We start from the raw sequence: 21,709 nt of genomic DNA, 5'->3' as shown, positions 1-21,709 counted from the left end.
TTTTTTTGGATGGGCGTTTGTGGGGGCTTTCGCAGTTGTGCGTGCATGCGACATGGGTATTTAGCTTGTTTATGTCAGCATCTCTTTTCTTCTCTGTGCGTGAGAAAGAGTTAATTACATGGTAGAAGTGGCGTGGTATTGACTGTGTAAATCACCTTAACATCTGAGAGAGTGTCGACAATCCCCTCTGGGATCGTCTGTGTCTCTTTCTCACGCTTCCTCTCTGTGTGTGAGACAATAGTTTGTGAATCACAAACAGAGAATTGTTTGACAACAGGGAGGAAAGACGAGGGAAAATATTCAGTTTCACTTTTTAATGATGCACCGATTTGGTAAGATTGCTGTCGGTACGTGATACCAGTGAGATGACAGAGCACTTTTACTTTATCTGACGCAGCGCGTACAATTTGTGGTCTCAAATCCTGAAAGAACTGAAACTGCAAGTACAGATAACAGTCATACGGACTGCAGGTGTCGGGGAAATTTTGAGACTTTTTGAAGAGGAAGTGGAAAACGTAAGATATATTTGTGGTTTCAGGTGGTGAAAACAGTCGGTCTGAGGGAGGTGTGGTTCTTCGGCCTGCAGTACACAGACAGCAAAGGCTACGTGACGTGGCTCAAGCTCAATAAGAAGGTGAGAGGCTGCTCAAAACACAGGAAGAAATCCATCACTCAGCGTAGCTTAAGCATGCTTATGTTTATATTCTTTGTAACAACTGAATTTATTCTCACATTAAGAAAACATTTTAATCTTATGACTCCTTGTAAATGGTAAACATTCATCATCCTGTTGTTAATACTTTATAAAACGACGTAGAGGATGGACCATGAACACTGAGATCTGTTTTTTCAGTTGAGTTTTCTCAGGACTTTCATGCCACATGCACTTTGTAAAGGGCAGATGATGAAGGCTTGTGTTCGGGTGTTCCTTCCAGGTGACTCAGCAGGATGTCAAGAAGGAGAATCCGCTGCAGTTCAAGTTCAGAGCAAAGTTCTTCCCTGAGGATGTTTCTGAGGAGCTCATCCAGGAGATCACACAGAAACTTTTCTTCCTGCAGGTACTGTGAACTGCCCAGGCTGCCAAGCTCGTACGGGGTAAACCTGCATGAAAACTGAGCTGGATTTACAGCTGTAAAGAGCCAAACTCATCTAAGACAATAATTACACCTTATTTGAGCTGGTGTCCAATAATGTAGCTATTGTGGTTAGTATAGATCATGCTTACCGGTATATTTGCTTTCTACATCAATTATGGCAGTAGATGGATCAACATATCAGCAAATAAAAGAGTACGTATGGTTGCCGCTGGCTTGCATTTATTAAATATAATATTGAAAGGTGGTTTGATGACGAGCTGAAATACTTTTCCTGGAGTTTTAAATCATTATTTATTTCCCTATCTGCATCGCCAGTGTCTGTCAGCTAAATTGGGGGTTTTTGTTTTTGTTTTAATAACCATGTTTAATGTGCGTCCCCCGCTGCTGAATAATATTGACAGAAACACTATTCTCTGAATCCTGCTGTTTAGTGAAAATCCCTTTAATTCCTCTACATTCATTTAACTACAGCCCACCCACTGACTGTTGTCACCTCCAGTTTTCTGATCTATCAGTACAAGGCCTCAATTATACTCTGTTGTGGGCGCGGACAGCTGGAGACACCACGGGTGAGCAGTGATTCCCGTTATGCTTCTTTGAAGCGTGCTTGTAGTCCGCCACCTCAGGCGCACTTGCCTGCCAATTTTTCAAGACTTCACTTTACAATGCACCAACTGTTCATGCAGCCTAGGCAGCGTGCTTCCATCCAGGTGAAACAGGAATGATTACTCAGCTGTGATGTTTCCGTGTCCGCAACAGAGTCCTGTGTTCCATTTGCATCGTAAGTTGGAAGGCGGAACTGGGAAGTGACATTACTTCCAAGTTCAGCACATTCCATTAGGAATGTCAGAAAAGCAAGAGTAAACAAGGTTTGTTTCAGTCTTAGTAAAGGTAAAGGTGGAGCCATTAATGAGGCACATGCATGGATAGAACCATGTTCTGCATATGGCTTATTTAATTAATTAATTTATTTTGGCTTATGTCTCAAACACACATATGTAGTAGTGCAGGTTACAAGTCACAAATGTTTACATACACTGCCACCATTTGGACTGTTAGGGTTGGTGGGGGATCACCAACTTCTGAGTTGGAAGTCCGACTAGAAAGTGATGTTCCAGTTTACAGCAAATTCTGACTAGGGATGGGTATCGTTTAGGTTTTATCCGATACCAGTACCAAACCGGTACTTTTGAAACGGTGCCGGTGCTTAAACGCTGCTCGAACCGAACACAAAATTGGTCCAAAAACCTCTCATGTTCAGCTGTTTTTTTGTAAAAAGATAACAATGTTAGCCTTTTCTGCAGCTATAGGGGATTTCTGGCTGGAAGCAGTGCTTAAACAATGGAAAAAACACAAACTTTGTCCAAAAACCTCTCATGTTTAACTGTTTTCCACTTTTTCTTCGGTCATTTTAGCCTTTTTGGCCAGGGTGAAGGGAGCATCTGCCATCAAACAAGAAGACAGCCACATGTAGCTATGATGATGTTTGCTAGTTCACCTTACATGCATTAATGTAATAACGTGGTTAGCCTACTCAACGTAAATTATACATGAACAACATTAAGCTACTCACGCAGAGAAGAACGGCTGCTGCTGCATCATCATCCTCATCATTTCTGCTACACTGGCAGGGCTAGGGGCCAGGACTCTCCTCTTCGGGTTTTTGGGGGATGTTGCAAACTCCGGGTCGATAACAGGCACCACACCCGCAGTAGATGTGCTCGGTGTGAGGTCTCGCAGCAAGCTATCAAATACGGCGCATTTCTCGGCTTTTAACAAAAGGCTATGCGTCGCCAGGTGTTTCATCGGATTTAAGGTGTTACCTCCTTTGACAGTATCACAGTATCATCTTAAAGCACTTGTTGCAGGCTGCTGAGTTTGCATCTTTTGCTGTGAAGTACAGCCAGGCTTTTGACCGCTTCGCTTTGGGCATTTTTAATCTGTAGTTTGGCTCTAAAAGAACGTACGTACCTGGACCCGCCTACTATCCTCGGAAAGGTAAAATGATTGGCTAGAATCCAAAGTGTGTCACAGCTCAGGAAAAAAAAGCACCGAAATGTGCACTGCTTTTCGGTCTGGTTACTACCGTTTATGCCAGAACCAGTGCCAGATACCGGTACCCATCCCTAATTCTGACTGGGAACTCAGAAATTCCTTCTTTGGACTTAAGATGGAATGCTTTGCATTGGCTTACATCTGCCAAAGATGGCTTGTAGTGCCAAATCACAACAGCAGTCTGCTCAAGGCGCTTTATGTTGTAGGTTACAAACCCTACGAGACACCCTAACAATCAGATGACCCCATATGAACAAGCCCTTGGCAACAGCGGGAAGGAAAAACTCCCCTTTAACAGGACAAAACCTCCAGCAGAACCAGGCTCAGGGAGGCGTAGCCATCTGTTGGGGTTAAACAGAGAGGGACAAGACACATGGGAGAAAGCCAGAGTGTGAAATGAATTACTAATTAATGATATAAATGTATTTAAAAAAATCTTTGGACTGCATTACTATTTTAGTTCAACTCAGTTCTGCTGGAAAAGCAGAATTTTCTTTTTTACCCATGAATCAGGGAGTCAGAAGATCTTGACGTTTGTTTTTGCTTATGTGTCCTCTGAGCAGGTAAAGGAGGCCATTCTGAATGATGAGAACTACTGTCCTCCAGAGACAGCCGTGCTGCTGGCCTCGTATGCCGTTCAGGCCAAATACGGAGACTATAACAACGATATTCACAAGCCTGGCTACCTGGCATCTGACCGGCTGCTGCCACAGAGGTAAAATCAGCAGACATAATATGCTATTCCACATTGAAATATCTGACTCCAGAGACTCTCTTTGTTAAGAGTAGAAATGTGCACATTTTAGCATGATTCAAAGCCCAGGAGTGCTTGTTGTGTTATTGTTTACACTGTTAACTCTTGCGTTGTGTCCTTTTCTCCTCGGCGTGTCCTGTAGAGTTCTGGAGCAGCACAAGTTGACAAAGGAGCAGTGGGAGGACAGAATACAGACGTGGCACGAGGAGCACAGAAGCATGCTCAGGTGAGTGTATTGTGAAGGTTTCATGGCCACTGGCTCCTGCATGTTTCTCTGCTAACTGTTTTCTCCTGTTGTGTGTGCAGGGAGGACGCGATGATGGAGTATCTGAAGATCGCCCAGGACTTGGAGATGTACGGCGTCAACTACTTTGAAATTAAAAACAAGAAGGGCACGGAGCTGTGGCTCGGGGTCGACGCCCTGGGACTCAACATCTACGAGCATGAAGACAAGTAATAAATCTACACATTTACATGGATGTATACTTGTTGTGTTATTCGTGGATATCATCGTTGTTTCTTGTGATCAGTGACTCAGCTCAGTATTTGTTTGACGAAATCATTCATGTAGCGGATGAAAACCAATACGTCATTTTAACCAAAGGAGCTAAATGGAACAAAAAGAGACGTTTTCTGTTCGACACCTGCTCGGTTTCATTTGGGAAAAAAGTGGAACAGAGATTGATGGCTGGCGTACATACACTAATGCAGTTTAGAACTTAATTACACAAGAAAACTTGATTCAGTCTGTTTAACCCTTTAAAACCGGTCAGAGCGGGCACGCTCCGTTTTGCGTAACTATTTTTAAATCCCTGTAGCTCTGCAACCATGTAAGCTAGCGCAATAATTTTTTTTGCATATGAAACCGGAGGAGTTGTACTTACATCTTATGCCATCAGCTTGTCTTAGGTCACAGTTTCCTTCCACATACAGCTTTGCAAAAACTGTATAAAAAGCACTTGAAGCAACAAAAACATAATATTCCAGAAACACGCTTTGCCGATCCGATCAGCTGTTTGTAACACTTCCTACGTCCATCAGCGCGAACTATCGCATGTCCGCCATGACCTGCCCGAAACCGGAAGTGACGTCATTTCACCGAAATGTAGTTTTTTACCATCAGGGCCTCATGAGCCTATACTGGTGTTTTTAAAAGTTATGTTTGACTTTATGACTTTCTGTGTCGTTTCTGGGATGCTTAGGACTCATATTGCACTGCTGGAAATAGTTTATTTTGATGCATATGCTGCTTTTTTGCAAATTTGCATTATAATATTTATTTTCGTTTTTCCTGCAGTATATACAAATTGGTGTATTTCAAAAATAAAACTATGAAGACACTCAAAATAAATTTCCTGTGGTAGGAAACTATTTTGTGCAACTTTTTTGTATTTACAGTTTTGAGGGATAAGCCTCTTAAATTTCTCTAACTAGAAATATATGTTAAAAAAACAAAAACAATTTTCAATTTTTTTGTAGTTTATTGCACTTTTTTGCAATTTATGTAATTGCTATGAACTTAATGCAGACATATTATTATAATCTGGGATATAATGGTTGTATTGATGTATAGCAACTTGAAATGCTCCCAAAAATGGCTCCACAGCATGTAAAAATATAATATAAGCTCTGGCGGACTTGGTTCTATGGTAGGTCTTAAAGGGTTAAATCATTAAATCCACCTTGTAACACTTTTTTGATATCTAGTCCGAGTATGTAAATGAGGCCTGGGATGCGCTGACATTATTTCCCTCTAACGGTTGTGAACAGTGGTACACAACTGATTGTTGAATCAAAACCAGGATTTTAATGGGCACCCATCGTCTGAAAGCCACCGTTGTTTTGAAGTTTTATGTTTACCAGCTCGTGCGTTTATCTTAAGTGGAGTAAAATCTCTCTCTGCTGCCTCAGGTTGTCACCAAAGATCGGTTTCCCCTGGAGCGAGATCAGAAACATTTCCTTCAATGACAAGAAATTTGTCATCAAGCCCATTGACAAGAAGGCTCCAGTAAGTGCTGATGAATTCATGCACGGTTTAATGTTTTGTTTCCCCCCCACAGAAGAATAAAAGTTTTACTTACTAACGTTTCTTATGCCGGCTTCCTCCAGGACTTTGTGTTCTACGCCCCACGGTTGAGGATCAACAAGCGTATCCTGGCGTTGTGTATGGGAAACCACGAGCTGTACATGAGGAGGAGGAAGCCTGATACTATTGAGGTGCAGCAGATGAAGGCTCAGGCCAGGGAGGAGAAGCACCACAAGCAGATGGAGAGGTACGCCGCAAAAAGACCTATTAATGGATTTATTGCATGAAGTTTATATCTAAATACATACCAGCAGTTTTAAATGGTAGTCATTTCCCACCAGTCTATCCTGTATTTCTCCTAGTACTGCACGCTTTGTATGACAACTACATAAGTAACAGTACGCTAGTAACCCTTTCTGACCACTAGGGGGCAGTGCTGCTTTGAAGAAAATCATAAGGCTGAACTTTACTTTTTTCTGTTAACTGTAAATTTCTACATATTTCTATTTGGTAGCAGGTGATGTGGCGATTTTTATAAATGCCATCAATGTGTCCAGCATTGGTTTCACTTTGTGCTGAATTTTTGTGTGTGTAGGTTTAGTTTTACTTCACAAATTGGTAAAAGTGTCTTTTATTGACTACATTAGGTTTTGGGGTTTTTTGTAAGTGATTCTAAAACATTGTTTTATCATCTTCAGTCTGTGTGTGACAATATTATGTGGTTGTTATGGATAAACAGGTAAATTTGGCATAATATTGCAAGAATGATGTAAGCAGAGTCGTCAGTCGATCTGAGTGTGCACGCAGTGCCTGAAAAAACATGTTTTTTTGTGTGTGTCAGCGGGTTCACATGAACAAAGGAGTGGCTCCAGCTTTCTGTGGGAAACTGGGTTAAATGGTTAATTGATATGAAGCTGGAGACACAGCAGCAGGGAGCCAGACTCAACACAAACCTTTAAAACCTTCCTCTTGAGTTTTGTCGGTACACAATCATGTGACGTTTGCTTTCTTTGTGGTCTGGACAGGGCACAGCTGGAGAATGAGAAGAAAAAGCGAGAGCATGCAGAGAAAGAGAAGGAGCGAATAGAGCGAGAGAAGGAGGAGCTGATCGAGAGGCTGAGGCAGATCGAAGAGCAAACTCAGAGAGCTCAGAAAGGTACGTCTCCACCCACTTCACTAGTGTGTGCGTGTGTGACAGCGGGGTGTACTACAAACGAAGCTCAAGGAAGTATTACGGCTGGGCTTTGTTTGCTTTAGCTGGCTCAGCAAAACCTAAGCCCCGCTCGGAGATAACGGCTGTCATGGTGATGGTTATCAGCTCTCTCTGTTTAGCTCTCAGGCTCTGTGCACGCTCGCATTAAAGAGGGGCCTTTCACCTCCTACACTGATCACAGATGAAGAAAATGGTGATTAAAATACTTTAGAGAACAGAAAACACTAAAATTTCAGACTGCTGCAGATCAGACAAAAGATCTGGTGATTTAGCTCACAGAGAACTTAAATAACAACGTAAAAAAGTGTATGCATTTAAATTATAAAGCTTGCTGACCCACAGTCAGAGAGTTTGTTGGCACATCAAAGTGAAATTAATTTGATGGTTTAGAATAGAATAGAATAGAATAATCCTTTAATTGTCCCACAAGAGGGAAATTTGGTTGTAACAGCAGCCAAAAAGACAAATATACAAACAAACAGTACACAGGACACGGAACAGAAACATACACAACTTTTCTTACATATTTACATTAAGGACAACGGTTACTATAAACAGAGAGTACTGTACAGTTATTAAATTAAATAAAAATAATTACAGGTAAGAGGCAAACCAGGTTGTCGTGCGAATCGGTTAATTAACTTATTGCAGTTACAGCATTGATGTAAACATCTATGTTTGTTGGGAGCAGTTCTGATTGTACAGTCTGACAGCTGCAGGGAGGAAGGAGCTGCAGAAACGCTCCTTCATGCATCGAGGATGCAGCAGTCTGTCACTGAAGGAGCTCTGCAGCAACATCTACATGCATGGGGTTGGAGACTCTGTCCATCAGAGATGTTATTTTGGCCAGAGTCCTTCTGTCTCCCACCACCTGCACTGGGTCCAGGGTGCATCCCAGAACAGAGCTGGCCTTCCTGATGAGTTTATCCAACCTCTTCCTCTCAGCGGCTGATAAACTGCTGCTCCAACATACCACACTGTAAAAAATGACAGATGCCACCACAGAGTCATAGAAGGTCTTTAAAAGCGCTCCCTGGACTCCAAATGACCTCAGCCGCCTCAGCAGGTAGAGTCTGCTCTGACCCTTCCTGTAAAGAGCATCAGTGTTGTGGCTCCAGTCCAGTTTATTATTCAGGTGAACACCCAGGTACCTATAAGAGTCCACTATCTCAATGTCCACTCCCTGGATGTTCACCGGTGTCAGTGTGGTGGGTCTGCGCTCCGGAAGTCCACCACCAACTCCTTCGTTTTCCCGGCGTTGATCAGCAGGTGGTTCTGCTGACACCAGTCAACAAAGTCCAGAGTCCACTGTCTGTACTCTGAGTCGTCCTCACCTGTGATGAGGCCGACTATGGCAGAGTCGTCAGAGAACTTCTGTAGGTGGCAGCGTGGGGAGTTGATGGAGAAGTCTGCGGTGTAGTGTAGTGTTTTAACAGGTACTCAAGGTGACAGTCTGATCAACTTTCTAAGCTGTGGTCTAGCAGCTGCAGCTCCAGCTGTGTAAAAGACACATAGCAGCAGATTAGAGTCGAGTATAATTATATTTAGACATTTCCCTAGTATTACGTCACAACAATGTGATTGGTCACTTGCAATGTTGAACCTGGAACAATATTTATTATGATGATGTGGGAACAACACCAACTCGACGATATCAGATCACTTGATGTAGCCTGGTAAAAACAAACCGACCAGTCACTCTCACCTCGTACTGCACGTACTCTGTTCGTCAGCCGGTGAGACGTAGATATTTCCTTTAGTGCTGGGAGTCATTACATGTTTGTAGCCACAAGTCTTTTATGGTGACATAATTTATATTTATTTATGTCATTTCACACCTAACTTTAATTGTGGTTTCAGTACTGAACTGATAAGAGACATTTGGTAATAATGTGTTAATCACTGAACAGGGAGCTGTTTCTCATTCCCTGGAGGTCAAATGCAGTTTCCCATCCTGAAGCGAGGGTTATTGTGAAGTGTATCTAATCTGATAATCTGCACACCTACCCACAAGTTTGCGTTACTTGGCTGATGTTTAACATTTGGGAACTGCTATCTAAGACGGATCAGCATCTGCAGTTCATCATCTTATTACAAATTTTCTGAATTTGCATAACATAGAAGCTGCAGTGCAGACCGCAGGCAGCAGCAGGCTGCACTGGCGCCGATCCCAGAAGATTTAGAACAATTCACACCTGGAGTGTTTTTAATCTAAGAAATGCTTGAAGCGTTGGATTCAGCACTCTGTATCTGGACTGTACAGGTACAAATGTGGAAGTTTAAAAAATGAAAAATAAACATATTTTAAAGAACTCGTGACCTTTGAAAATACTGGTCTGCTGCAGTTCTTTAACTTGGATTTTTTTTACCGGGTAAACATAAAATGTTTTTAGTTCATCATTAAAAAAAACATGTTATTTTAAAAACTTTATATTTGTTGACGACTTTACATCCAGGGTTGCAAGTAAAGCTTAAAAGTAGATGTGAGAAACATTTTAGTTAACTCATGTTGACTTCAGTTTTTTTTTTTTAAATAAATGGATTTCTGTATTAAGACTTTAAATGCCTACATAAATTGAAAGGTGACTCCATTTAAAACACTAAAACTAACCCTGGACCAAATAAAAACTGAATAATCTGAGAGCAAAAAGGGGCTAAACTGACACGATCAAATCCACTCTGGAAACTGAACTAAATAGAAAACCAAAACTCTAAAAACAAATCTGAAACTGTGGTCACTGCATGTTAGCGATGCATATTGAGACGCTGATATGCGTGTGCCTGCAGAGCTGGAGGAGCAGACCCGCAGAGCGCTAGAGTTGGAGCAGGAGAGGAAGCGGGCGAAGGAAGAAGCAGAGCGGCTGGAGAGGGAGAGGCAGGTGGCGGAGGAGGCCAAGGCAGCGCTGGCTCAGCAGGCCGCGGACCAGATGAAGACCCAGGAACAACTGGTACCTGCACACACACGTGGATATTCATGCATTTATACTGGTGCTGTGGTCCAGGTGTAGATGCCACCAGATCTGTGAAAAACCACGTAACAGTTTCTGTTATAGATTCATGTTTCACCAGTTCAGTGATTATTCATCATTTTCCTCTTTTATTCACATTTAGGATTTTTTTTTTACAAATAAATACATAATGTAAACAAATTGTAACCATGTAGCAAAGGCTGTGTTTCTCCACCAGAACTATCCTTTCCCTAAAATATGAGAATTGCATCATTATTTCTGCTTCATATTATTTTGCATTGCAAATAGCATCGTGTGCTTGAAATGTCTGTTATGTTTGTGACAAGTTTTTGCTTGGATGTGTTTTTATTTTCAACAGGCTGCTGAGTTAGCAGAGTTCACTGCCAAAATCGCTCTGCTTGAGGACGCGAAGAGAAAAAAAGAAGAGGAAGCAACAGAATGGCAACACAAAGTAATGTAACCCCTGCCTGTGTTTGTGTGTTTGTGTGTTTGTGCGTTTGTGTGGTTGTCATTACTCTTTCTAAGTATGCATGTATGTTCTTTCCAGGCTCTGTCAGCGCAAGAGGACCTGGAGAAGACCAGGGAAGAACTTAAGACGGCCATGACATCTCCACCAGCGCCAGAAAACGACGAGCAGGACGAAACGAACGCCGAGGCCAGTGCCGAGCTTCTCAGCGACGGCGTCACCAGCCACCGCAGCGAGGAGGAACGAATCACTGAGGCGCAGAAGAACGAACGTGTTAAGAAACAGCTACAGGTAGAAATGAGCCTGGTTACTTTGTTAGGTCCCACTTGCTGGGCAACTGCTTTAATCCTGCACGGCAAAGATTAAACAAAGACCTCGAAAAATGCTCAGATTTCTGTCCATATCGACGAGACAGCATCACACAGTTGCTGCATGCATTAATGATGTGCGTCTCCTGTTCCACAACGTCCCAAAGGTGCCCAGTTGGATTGAGAGCAGCTGGTGACCATTTGATCTCAGATATCTTCTTGTCGTGGTCATTGTTGGCTGTGTTCAGAGATGCTCTTGTGCATACCTTGATTGTAACAAGAGGTTATTTGAGTTACTGTTGCCTTTCTAGCAGTTTCTAGCAGCAGGCCATTGTCTGCAGGCATCAACAAGCTGTTTTCACCCAGAGAAAATGCCGCTCACTTGATATTTTCTTTTTTTTTGCTTTTAAGAAGAGAAAATATTTTTCTGTAAACCCTAGAGATGGTGTGTGGGGGAAATCCCAGTAGATCAGCAGTTTCTGAAAGGCAGACAGCCCACCAACAACCATTTAATGTTCAAAGTCACTCAAAGTCCCTTTTCTCTCCCATTCTGATGCTCAGTTTAAATTTAGGCAGGTCATCTTGATCATGCCTAAATGCACTGAGTAGCTGAGATGTGGTTAGCTGATTAGCTATTTGCACGTAGTAGATTAAGAATAAAGTGTCCAGTGAGCTGTTTTAGATGCACACAACAAAAACTGTATGTGTGTGTTTTCTCTGCATTAATGAGAACTCCTTTCATCAAACATCCGAGCTGGCAGACACGTACACATTTGCTGCCAGTTTGCTACAACAGAAACCTGAGAAAACGGGTTTCTACAAGACCGACACATCAGTCGAGTTTGTCAGTGCAAATGCAAAGCCTCCAAATCCCACTTTTCAACACAATCTGTGTATCTGGCATCATTTGCAACTTCAGGACTGTCACAAAGCTGAAAGGACTAAATAAATAATGCTTCTTTCAGTTTATTAGACAAAAATTGTTGTTATTAATAAATTTCTGCAAAACTTTGAATGGATTTCTTTATTCAGTGTGGTGAACAAAGCGAGGAAGTACTGTGTATCAGTCGGTCGAGTTTTTGATGTTTCTCAACACATGCAATCATTGGAAAAACAAAGATTGCACTAATTTTCTGTCCTCATTGGCACTATCGTACAATCTGTACATCGTACGGTGAAGCGTTGGTGGAAGGACTGCATCCTTTCTGAAACCACTGCTGCGTAGACACTGTGGCAAAGTTATTTTCCGGTAAAGCTGCTAAAAAGATCTGTGTCTGAATTTTGTAGTTTAATCTGCAGAAAGTAGCCTGTGCAGTGAAAAGCTCGTAAGTTTTCCTGCTGCACATTAGAATATACGACAGATCTGATTGCAGCTTCGGTTACAGCGGCAGTTTGTCTGAATCCAGAGCAGCTGTGAAAATACATTAACACTGCCTTTTATCTGCAAATCAGGTGGAGCATAAGCCAGCCTGGCAGGTTGTTTTCTGTTATCACTCAGATGTACCGATGTCCTGTTGAACAGCAGCTGTTAAAAGCTTATTATGATATGGGAGCAACCACAAGCTGACGGCTGTCAGAATTCTGCATTTCTTGGCCGTTTGTTGATCTTTAGAACAATGTGTCTTTGTGTTTCTGGTCTTTAAAACTTGACTGAATAAACAAAAGCCAAAATTCCCTGTAGGAGTTGATATAAATTTAAGCAAATATTTCATTTGAGCAACGATGGAGTCGATCTTAAGTGAATTGTGTCACCACCTCCCTCCCTTTGTCTTCCGTCCAGGCTTTGAGTTCGGAGTTGGCGGAGGCTCGGGACGACACCAAGAAAACGCAGAATGACATGCTACATGCCGAGAACGTCAAAGCGGGCAGAGACAAGTACAAAACCCTACGGCAGATCCGCCAGGGCAACACCAAGCAGCGTATAGATGAGTTTGAGTCCATGTGAGCCAGAAACGTGGATGGACACGACACTGAAAAGAGACCGTTTGGTCTCGTTGCCATGTCAACGCCTCACTCTCCTTGTAAAGCCCAAAACCTTCAACCTTTTCTCTACCCCGGAGAAAGATAGCGGGCTTCGTAGCTTCAACCTCGCCAAAGCTCTGCCTAGCAGCGGCTGGCCAGCCACATACTCAGCTTTCTGCTTTTTAGAGCTCTGCCCTCGCCTCGATGAAGCACACGTCTTTTAATCAATCTGGACAAATAGCAAGCAACGCGTCGTCTCCCTGTACATTACTAGCAATTTAAAATGCTTGCATGTTTGATAATTAAACAATATCGCAACCTTTAGACAAAACGTGACTGTTCCGAAATGGTTTCTTTTATTCAACAAAATAAAATGATCATTTGTAGCTATAGCTTATTGATGTTGGGAGTTCGCTTTAATCTGTACCTTTATTTTGTCTTCAGCAGAACAATTTAAATTTTTTTTTAAACTGCTTTACTCGTGTCATTTCTTTCCCTTTCACTGCTGTCATTTTGTTTTGGTACAGTTACGCTGTCGGCCACATTCAGCAGTTAACTTGTTCTTTGACAGCTTGCGTGCTCAGAGAGCCGTCAGCAGGCAGATAAGCAAACTAGATTTGCTTGGCGTTCTCTTTCCATTGAGGCAGTTGTTTCAATATATATTTTGTCTCACAATAAAGAATGAATTTATATTTCCAATAATACACCTATGGTATGATCTTGGTCCTGACTCTTCCGTCAAACAGAATGAGTCTCAGATTTGCACCTTCAGTTATTTAGGGTTGCCATAATACTCAAGAAGATTTAAATTTGCTGCTTAAAGCCGCTGTGTCATGTATGCCACTGAATTCAAAGGAACATGGCATCATACCATCATGTGGAAAACGTATTAATTGGTGATCAGCAGGATGTGGCCTGAGCACCTCTATAGAAGCAGAAGTGTTGGGAGTTTGCTGCTGTGGTGCATTTAGCTGTGGTTGAACACAGTACCATAATCTTCCCATGAGTGGATGTCCCAGCAAAGTGAAAACCAAATATGGTTCATATCATATCACCATAAACACCTCATGCCAGCTGTCAGTTTCTTTTTCATAACTTAATGGAAACATTTCACAGCACTTTTTATTGCTTCCTGCCACAGCTGATAGATTGTCAAAAAACAGGAAGAGTGATGCAAGTAAACACAACTGCAGTAGAGCAGTGATGTCACTTCTCTTGCGGTGTCCAAAATACCCAAAAGAAAAACTCTCTTCTAAAATCGGTGTGATAAGGTCCATCCAAAAGCGATCATGCAGGTTTCTGTGGCATCCGTGGTTCAGTGTAGGCACATTACATTTAATACAAATAAAAATGTTCACGAAGGAAAATTAAAAGACTTATTTCAAATCAAACTATACCAAAATACAGCATGTACACAGACCAGGCAGGACGTGAAAGCTTTAAGTGAGGCTTTTATTGGTCACTTTTACATCACTCACAAGAACAGTCAACATGTCTCATTCAGCCACATTTTCCCTGATCCTGTAAGTATGTCACATTTGTTTTATGTGCTCTTGTTTTGGGTTTCAATCTCTAAAGCTTAATCGAGCACAACAAATGTTTGGTGAAACCGACTCTGCAATGGTGGTTTTATAGAATAAAAAGTTAAACTCATACAGGGGCGAAAAAGTGAAAGTACTGTACATTAAACCAAAAATCAAAAAAGTTGTTGTGAAGCATAATTTTAATCACCTTAATCAATATAGTGACGAGTAACAACATACAGCGCTGGTCCACCAAATGCAAACAAAACAGCTTCAATGTCAATTTTCCACGTCTCTGACGCTCATCTGGAAGCATAGTTTCATTCTTCCATTAGATATTCCCGCATTTAGTGTTTTGATGATGGTGGTGGGAAGCATTGTTTAACGTGCAGGTGGGGTTGGAATCAGGTGATCAACTCATCAATGGCATCTGAACTGAAATGTTTTGTCACAGGATAAATATGACGCCCCAGAACAACTGACGCTTCCCTCCAAGGGGACAAATGCAACCCAGAAATTCCCTCCTCCCCTCCTTTTAGGTTTTCCTTTTAATTTGTTAACTATGTATGAATCAATACTGTTATTTCCCACCATAATCCTGGATCACATTATAGAAAGAACCACTTTATTCCCTAGCATACAGTGAAACAGCAGCAATGGTCTAACACTTTTTTTTCCTTTTTAATTTTGGTTTAATAAAAGCACCACTGGCCCGAGAGATGAGCAACAAACAGCCTTTTCCTTGGCTGTGGTCCCTGAAGAGATGGCACTTACTTATTTCTGTAGCAGAAATGAAGCTGTATTAAAGCACACTAAAAATAAACATGTGAATAAACTGTGATAAACAGGGACTGACGGCATTTTACATTTTTTCCTATCGATAAAACACCTAATAAAATACAAACACACATCATGATTTTAGTCAAATGAGCAACAAATGAAAGTTGCTCGTTATCGGTTAATACAAACCCCACATGCAAATTCAAAATGCAAATAAAGCGCATTCAGACTGAACAGGAGGCAAATCTGAGTTCACTGCGCACATACAAATCTCCTATTATTGCTTTGGTTGTCAGCAGATTGCTACTATCGTCTGTAGTTTGCAGGGAAAATGCTAACTACCACCTATGGCATAGAAAAACTGCAACCGAAGTTGGTGTGTTCCATGCTTACTGCTACCAACCTGCTAGCAACCAAAGCAGTCGCAAGGAGGTTTTTGCCCGCCGGTGGTGGAATATTTATTATGCCCTGGCTTTAGCAATCCATTTGCATCCTCCTTCAGAAGCTACTTGCCAACTGGTCAAGGACTACTCATTGCTCCCACACAACCTGTGGTTGCCAGAAGTTGCAGACCAGTTCCAAGGACTGTGTGACCGGGCCTAGAGAGCCAAAATTGGGACTAATCATGGCTATAATTGATGGTAAAATTGTCTCCATGATTGTCATATATAGATGACCCTTTCAGAAATAACAGGGCAGCTTAAAGTACTTTATTAAAGTAATGATAATCCAGGATATGCTAGTTGTCGAGTCCAGATTCAAAACACTAAGATGGTGCAAGAAAACGCTTGTGCTTTTCAATGGGGTTTTGCTACTCAATGCTTGACGTCACGGTGGCTAGGTCCATCTCTGATACTGTCTATCATTTCAGATCTTTTCCCCATGAACTGATATGAACCATCTTAGTTGTTGCAGAATTCTCCAACATATTTAAATTCAGGATTCTTGAGAGCCAGGTTCTTCTTTTTGATCACTGCTAGCTAAAGAGACAGAATTAAAATGGACATATGCATAAGATGGAAAAAAGAAGAGATTTAACTGTATTCATTCCAAATGTGGCCTGTATGTTGCTAGCTAAAGAACATTTACATCTGTGTAGTCAGCACATTAGCTATACTTAAATTTAAGTATATAATTCAAGACAGAAATTTGCTTCATGTTCAGTCGGAATTCACTTTTTCAAGCAACAGCTATGAAGAAATCCATTCACAGCATGATGTCAGGACATGATTTAACACACACTTACTAGAATTTTTTTTTTTGAGAAAAAAAAATACACACATTTAGAAAAATACCTTTTTAAAAAGTTTGTAATAATAGAAAAATATGCATTTGTACACTGAATAAAGTTGTTAATATTTATCAGAATGTAAACACAATAACTTTAGAAGTTTGTTAAATTATACTGTAGGGTGTCTTAACCCATTTAGCAAACACTAGCACATAGTGCCAGACTACCAGGGTTAGCCTTTAGCATCATAGCGGATAACAATGTAATGATAAGAGAAAAAAATGTAAAAAAACAAAACAAAAACCTGACAGACTGTTACTCACATTTGTTCATGTCTTGCATACAACTCTCCAGGGTTTGAAAATAAAGTTTTTTGATGTTAGAAAGCTCCACAGAAATAAAGAAATACATTTTCTGGAAGGTGTTTAAGAAACATTTGGAACATTCAAGCTAGCTACAGCGTTTGCTGCGCCCATGGAGTGTGATGCCAGGAAACTTTAATAACAGCCAATCACATCACAAAACAACTTTAACAAGCTCTTTCTGTTATAACACTTTTTAACCCTGATCACTTTTACTGTTTTATGAGCGTGTGTCAACTTAGCCTCTAGCTAACCAGTGTTAGCGGTTTCACCATTTCTGAGCTAGACTCCACCTTGCTTTCCGTTCACCGACAATACACACAACTATATCCAAAAAGTGCACTTGAGACTTTACTGCACCCGGAAACAGGGAACAAGAATCCCCCTTACATAAAAGCCGAACTACCACGGGCGACATATTTTGCCACATAAAAATATTCAACTGAAAACTCATTCTCACATTTTCATATAAAACAATGTTTATTTTAACCATATAGGATACAATTTGTATCAACTAAGAGAGGTGTCATCGGGCTACTTGAAATTAAGCTAACCAGGCGAGAGAGTTAGCTTTCCAAACAGTTCCTCAGGTAATAAAAATAACCTCACTGGCAGAGATAGTAAAAATAAATTATCATAATTTCATTCAAAAACACACAGCTCCAGGCAAGCTGCATTAAGAAGACACAACTTAAAAATAATTTTAAAACACTAAAAATATATTTTAAATCCCCCCCGCCCCCCGATTTTTGGGAGAAAACAGGCAATTCACAGAAGTCACCTTGGGCACTGCAAAATTATTATGAGTATAAATATATAAATAAAAAAATATGGTTAAAAAAGTAAGGATAACTTATTTTAGACTGACAAATGATGCTAAAATAGCTGAACAATCACTGGAAACCTATACGAGCCCTGCTGGCATTTAAGGAGGTCTGTGATGGTCAGGATCAGTTGAAGTTATTAAAAACTAATTTTATTGTCTTTTTTTTTTAACAGAACCACAGACTTTGAAACCAAACATGAACATCTCCTGAGAAAAAAACCCTGCAAAGTAAAAAACTACCACGGTCCACCATGTAGTTTAGTGGTGATGTAGTGATTTTAAGGTTAAGATTTTCACCCGGTGCCTGTTTTGTTTTTTTATTCAGTGTCCCATAAACTAAAAAAAACAAACTGTGGATCTGTGCAGTTAACACAACTGTATGCAAAGCATTAGAGGCAGATAAACCCTCCACCACTGATAAAGGAGACCCCGTGTCTCACATTCACACACATTAAGTATAATAAATTAACACATAATTTAAATTAAAACAATACCAACAATCTCTGTTCCCCATAAACATTTCCAGTTGCCACATTTTGAACCTGATTTAGCACACTGATATTGTTTAGCGATGGAAAGGAACAGCGCGTGATGAACCGTGAAGTCAGCTGACAGGGCTATCCTAACAGAGGAAATAACTCTCATTCAAAAGTGAACAACAGCTTGGGGTTTTCAAGTGGAGTTTTTGCTATCTTCTTTTGTGGGTGCTGGTTAAGTTTCACTTCCTTGTTGGGGGAAATCCACAAAATCTCGCAACAACTGATCTGCCACCTGTCAGCACAGAAAGAAAGCCATTTGTTGGGCTTACTTGAGCGTCAACTATGGTCGGGCTGTATTTGCAATGTGGCAAATACGTGCGTGCCACGTTAATGCTGAAAATGTTAGAGCTACATACCCAATGTTGTCATCTCAGTGACAAAAAAAATTAGAAACAGAGAAACAGCGCAAACGGCTATAATTATACCCTGATATGATTGCCAAAAGAAATGATCTGAAGAAAGCAAAAAAAAATAAAAATAATAACAAAAAGTGCCACAAAACTAAAATAATTTTAAAATTATATAAATAACTTAAATGTAACAAATAAATAAGTTTAAAATCAACAATACTGCCACCCTTGAAACACCTTAAAAGCTTCCCTAAATACAGTGCTGTTTAGACTCATAACCAAAAACGATGAAACATGCAAATGCACCCCTACCTTTTCCTATGTTACGTTCAGAAGTAGCAGGCATATTTCTAGAAAAAAAGTATGGCAATTTTGGTATTTCCCTGTATAATAACAGCATTAAAAAGGCAGCGTGTTAACAGCTGAAGGAGTCTCGTATCTTGTGATTTTGGTATGCCCAACCTGACTTTTTTTATTAAGCTTACAGAGGATATACCCGCAAATACGAGTTTAGTTACGATGAAAACTTCACTGTGTTTATTCAAGAGCTGTGCTGTGACTTCTCCATTAAAATGGCAGCTGCAAGCTCCTGAGCATCCGTCACATGTGGGTTCCTGGTCATTACCATCCTCACCAAATCTGGAGGGAAGATGCCGCACAAGTTAACAAACACCCTCTCCCTAAGGTCCTGGTATCGACCCAAGGCAGTTGGCTTTGCGTGCTGGGTTGCTGAGGGCATGTGGCTCTTGTGGGTAGGGACAGATGGAAGAGACTGCTGTGAAAGCGATGGAAGACCTGGTATTAAAAGGCCATGTGGTGAAGAATGAACTTGCTGGCCCCAAGGAGAGTGTCCATGGACTTGTGGAAAACTCTTATAGGAAAACAGATCATAGTAAGGCTTAGGGGGTGGCTCATAATTAGGGTCCCAGTTCTGCTGGTGCTGAGGTTGTTGGGTTCGCACAGAGTAGTTTCTTCTAGAATGAACTGGTGAGCCTTCACACACTCTGTCCTGAAGCCCATGTTCCGGCCAAAGGGAGCCCACCATATTGTGGCCTAGAGGGAAGCTCTGAGACCGGGCGTGAGCAGTGGGTGTTTGGGGTGGATGTTGTGGATGAGGTGGTTCCCCTGGAAAACTGGCGAGCAGCTGAAGCTGTTGCTGGGGTTGGATGTAGACGGAAGCGGTGTTGACGCGATGTGGCGAAATGCGAGAGGCGACAGATGCTGGAGTATCTTCTATGCCAAAATCACGTTGTCTCCAAAGTCCTTGAGGATGGACATAGCCACGAGGAGAATGCTGGCTCAGACTAGGAGAAACACGGCTTGCCTGGTGGGGGTACTGGCCAGAGTAGTGATGATGATGGTGGTGGTGGGGATGATGGTGATGGCACTTGGGGCTATCATCTAACACGGGGTCAGGAGAGAAAGAATCTGAGCTGACACTGCTTTCACTGCTACAATCTGAAGCCAGTGAACTTGTGCCGAGCTCACCTGGAAAGAAGCATTCAGGAGTCTGTGGCACTACAAGACTGAGTCCCGAATAAGCCTTTACCACAGAGTTGTAGCCCACCACTGGAGAACTGCATCTGTAATAAGATTCAGCTTTGTTTGGTCCTGAAGCCCCGGCAATACCGGAGCTGCATCCAGTACTTCCAGCAAGGTGTTCCCATCTTTCCAGATGTCCTGATGAAGGCGGTCCCCCTGGAGCAGGATGTCCTACAATGTTATTGCTACAGCTGCCACTACTGCTGCTGTTTCTCCTCTGTTCCTCCACTTTGGAACTGACCTGAGTTTTGTCCTCCGAGAGCTCACTGAAGGAGCTCTGAAGGCTCCGATTTGGCTGTTTCTTTCCGGTATCCTGAATTAGCGGGGCCTCAGCCATTCCTTCTGATTGACCATTTTTTTGGCTCTTCGCCATCAGGGCATGTTCCAGCAGGCCTCTTGAAGCTACTGATGAAATTTTGGCACTGGCACGGAGTTCATCTGCCACAGCTCGCTGGGGCTGACTACCCCTTTCAGGGTGATAAAACTTGCACTTGTGGCCATATGTGCACTTTTTTCCTAATGGAAGAAAAAAATATGAAGTTTTTTTTGTCATTGTACTGGAATAAAAAGCATTTATTCTCGTACAATTTTTTTTATCTAATTCCACTATGCAAGAGCAGACATCTTCTGCAGCATAGCTGATAAGCATGCATTTGATAAGAAACATAACTAAACATTTTTTATTACCATAAGGACATGGCTGCTTTCTATGTTCAGGAATAACAGGCCTCTTTCTCAAGAAATTCTCAAGACTAGGTCCATGGCGTCCCAGCGGGTCATCAGGTGGCATGAATCTAAATATACAGTTAACAGACTGAAATTAGATGCAAATATTGAGTTCTTTCAAACACAGACATAAGTTGAAATTCTCCCTTTTTTTTAACAACAAATTAGTTAGAGTAACACAAAGACAGCATATTATTTAGCATGTTCAAAGGTGCAGGGAAACAATGACGTTAAAAGGAAATCCAACAGATTTGCTTCTTGTGTTGGTGCGATATGCTTACTTGTCATTTACAAACGAGTACATCAGCAGGCGCTCATCTATAAATTTCTTCCACTCTGGCTTCTCATTCGCTAAGTCACGGTAGTTGTCGTTTGAAACAATTATACCATCTGACTCGTAGGCCAGTTTGACGATGAATCTGTCATCGTAGCAAACCACACGACGTCCCTGAACGCGTCGCGATGGAGTGAAAACCAAGATCTTTTCTTTCTCCAGACGCCGCAGGATCTCTTGGTCTGAACAAGGAGAGGTGCAGTAGTTAAATATAGAGAGAAAGACTAGAGTTAATGGATAATAGGAAATGCTTCCAAGAGCAGGATATTAAATCGCATCCTTTACACTGTTGTTATTCTGGGACTTTCAACTGTGACGACGACTGTAATTTTTACCTGTGATAAGAGCATCAGGTCGCGACTGCTCCTTTCTCCAAGCCGGGACAAACACTGTGATGTCACGGTGGCCTCGCTCCAAGAACCAATCAACTGCTAGCTTGATACCTTGGCAGGAAAAAACTTCCTTGTTCCCGTGACTACACAAACAGAAGGCAAGCATCAGCCACACAGCTAAGATTAAACTTTGCCTGTTTGCTTGTCATAGTCATACTGTCAGTACGGCAGGTTTTTCATGTTTTTTGAATTATAATCAAGTAACACAAAAAAAGCTTAGAAGTCAAACTCTTGAATTAGGCATCTGAATGTAG

General features: G+C 41.5%; 2 protein-coding genes and 1 long non-coding RNA gene across 4 annotated transcripts in view; 1 reads left to right on the top strand and 2 right to left on the bottom strand.

Annotated features, from left to right (window-relative positions):
* Nucleotides 1-13,554, top strand: part of LOC146500098 (radixin) — a 52,871-nt gene extending 39,317 nt beyond the window's left edge. Inside the window, exons 4-15 of the mRNA XM_085135492.1 lie at nucleotides 539-634; nucleotides 936-1,058; nucleotides 3,716-3,867; nucleotides 4,049-4,132; nucleotides 4,213-4,359; nucleotides 5,818-5,914; nucleotides 6,016-6,179; nucleotides 6,958-7,088; nucleotides 9,933-10,093; nucleotides 10,473-10,565; nucleotides 10,662-10,871; nucleotides 12,669-13,554. Coding sequence (XP_084991618.1) covers nucleotides 539-634; nucleotides 936-1,058; nucleotides 3,716-3,867; nucleotides 4,049-4,132; nucleotides 4,213-4,359; nucleotides 5,818-5,914; nucleotides 6,016-6,179; nucleotides 6,958-7,088; nucleotides 9,933-10,093; nucleotides 10,473-10,565; nucleotides 10,662-10,871; nucleotides 12,669-12,833 — 1,623 coding nt within the window. The 3' untranslated portion in view covers nucleotides 12,834-13,554. The remainder of the gene's footprint in view (nucleotides 1-538; nucleotides 635-935; nucleotides 1,059-3,715; nucleotides 3,868-4,048; nucleotides 4,133-4,212; nucleotides 4,360-5,817; nucleotides 5,915-6,015; nucleotides 6,180-6,957; nucleotides 7,089-9,932; nucleotides 10,094-10,472; nucleotides 10,566-10,661; nucleotides 10,872-12,668) is intronic.
* LOC146500090 (uncharacterized) overlaps nucleotides 1-21,709 on the bottom strand; it is a 193,876-nt gene that overhangs the window by 24,644 nt on the left and 147,523 nt on the right. The window lies entirely within an intron of this gene.
* The window catches only part of LOC146500097 (putative ribonuclease ZC3H12C), a 28,772-nt gene continuing 18,931 nt past the window's right edge, over nucleotides 11,869-21,709 (bottom strand). For both annotated transcript variants that reach the window (XM_085135489.1, XM_085135490.1), the window contains exons 3-6: nucleotides 21,399-21,538; nucleotides 21,011-21,245; nucleotides 20,691-20,797; nucleotides 11,869-20,519 (exon numbers count right to left, since the gene is read on the bottom strand). In XM_085135489.1, the coding sequence (XP_084991615.1) occupies nucleotides 19,003-20,519; nucleotides 20,691-20,797; nucleotides 21,011-21,245; nucleotides 21,399-21,538 (1,999 nt within the window). In that variant the 3' untranslated portion in view covers nucleotides 11,869-19,002. The remainder of the gene's footprint in view (nucleotides 20,520-20,690; nucleotides 20,798-21,010; nucleotides 21,246-21,398; nucleotides 21,539-21,709) is intronic.

Source organism: Neolamprologus multifasciatus, chromosome 16, assembly GCF_963576455.1.
Source record: "Neolamprologus multifasciatus chromosome 16, fNeoMul1.2, whole genome shotgun sequence".
NCBI lineage: Eukaryota > Metazoa > Chordata > Actinopteri > Cichliformes > Cichlidae > Neolamprologus > Neolamprologus multifasciatus.
Note: the sequence above shows the minus strand (reverse complement) of the source record. Positions and strands in the feature narration are given on the sequence as shown.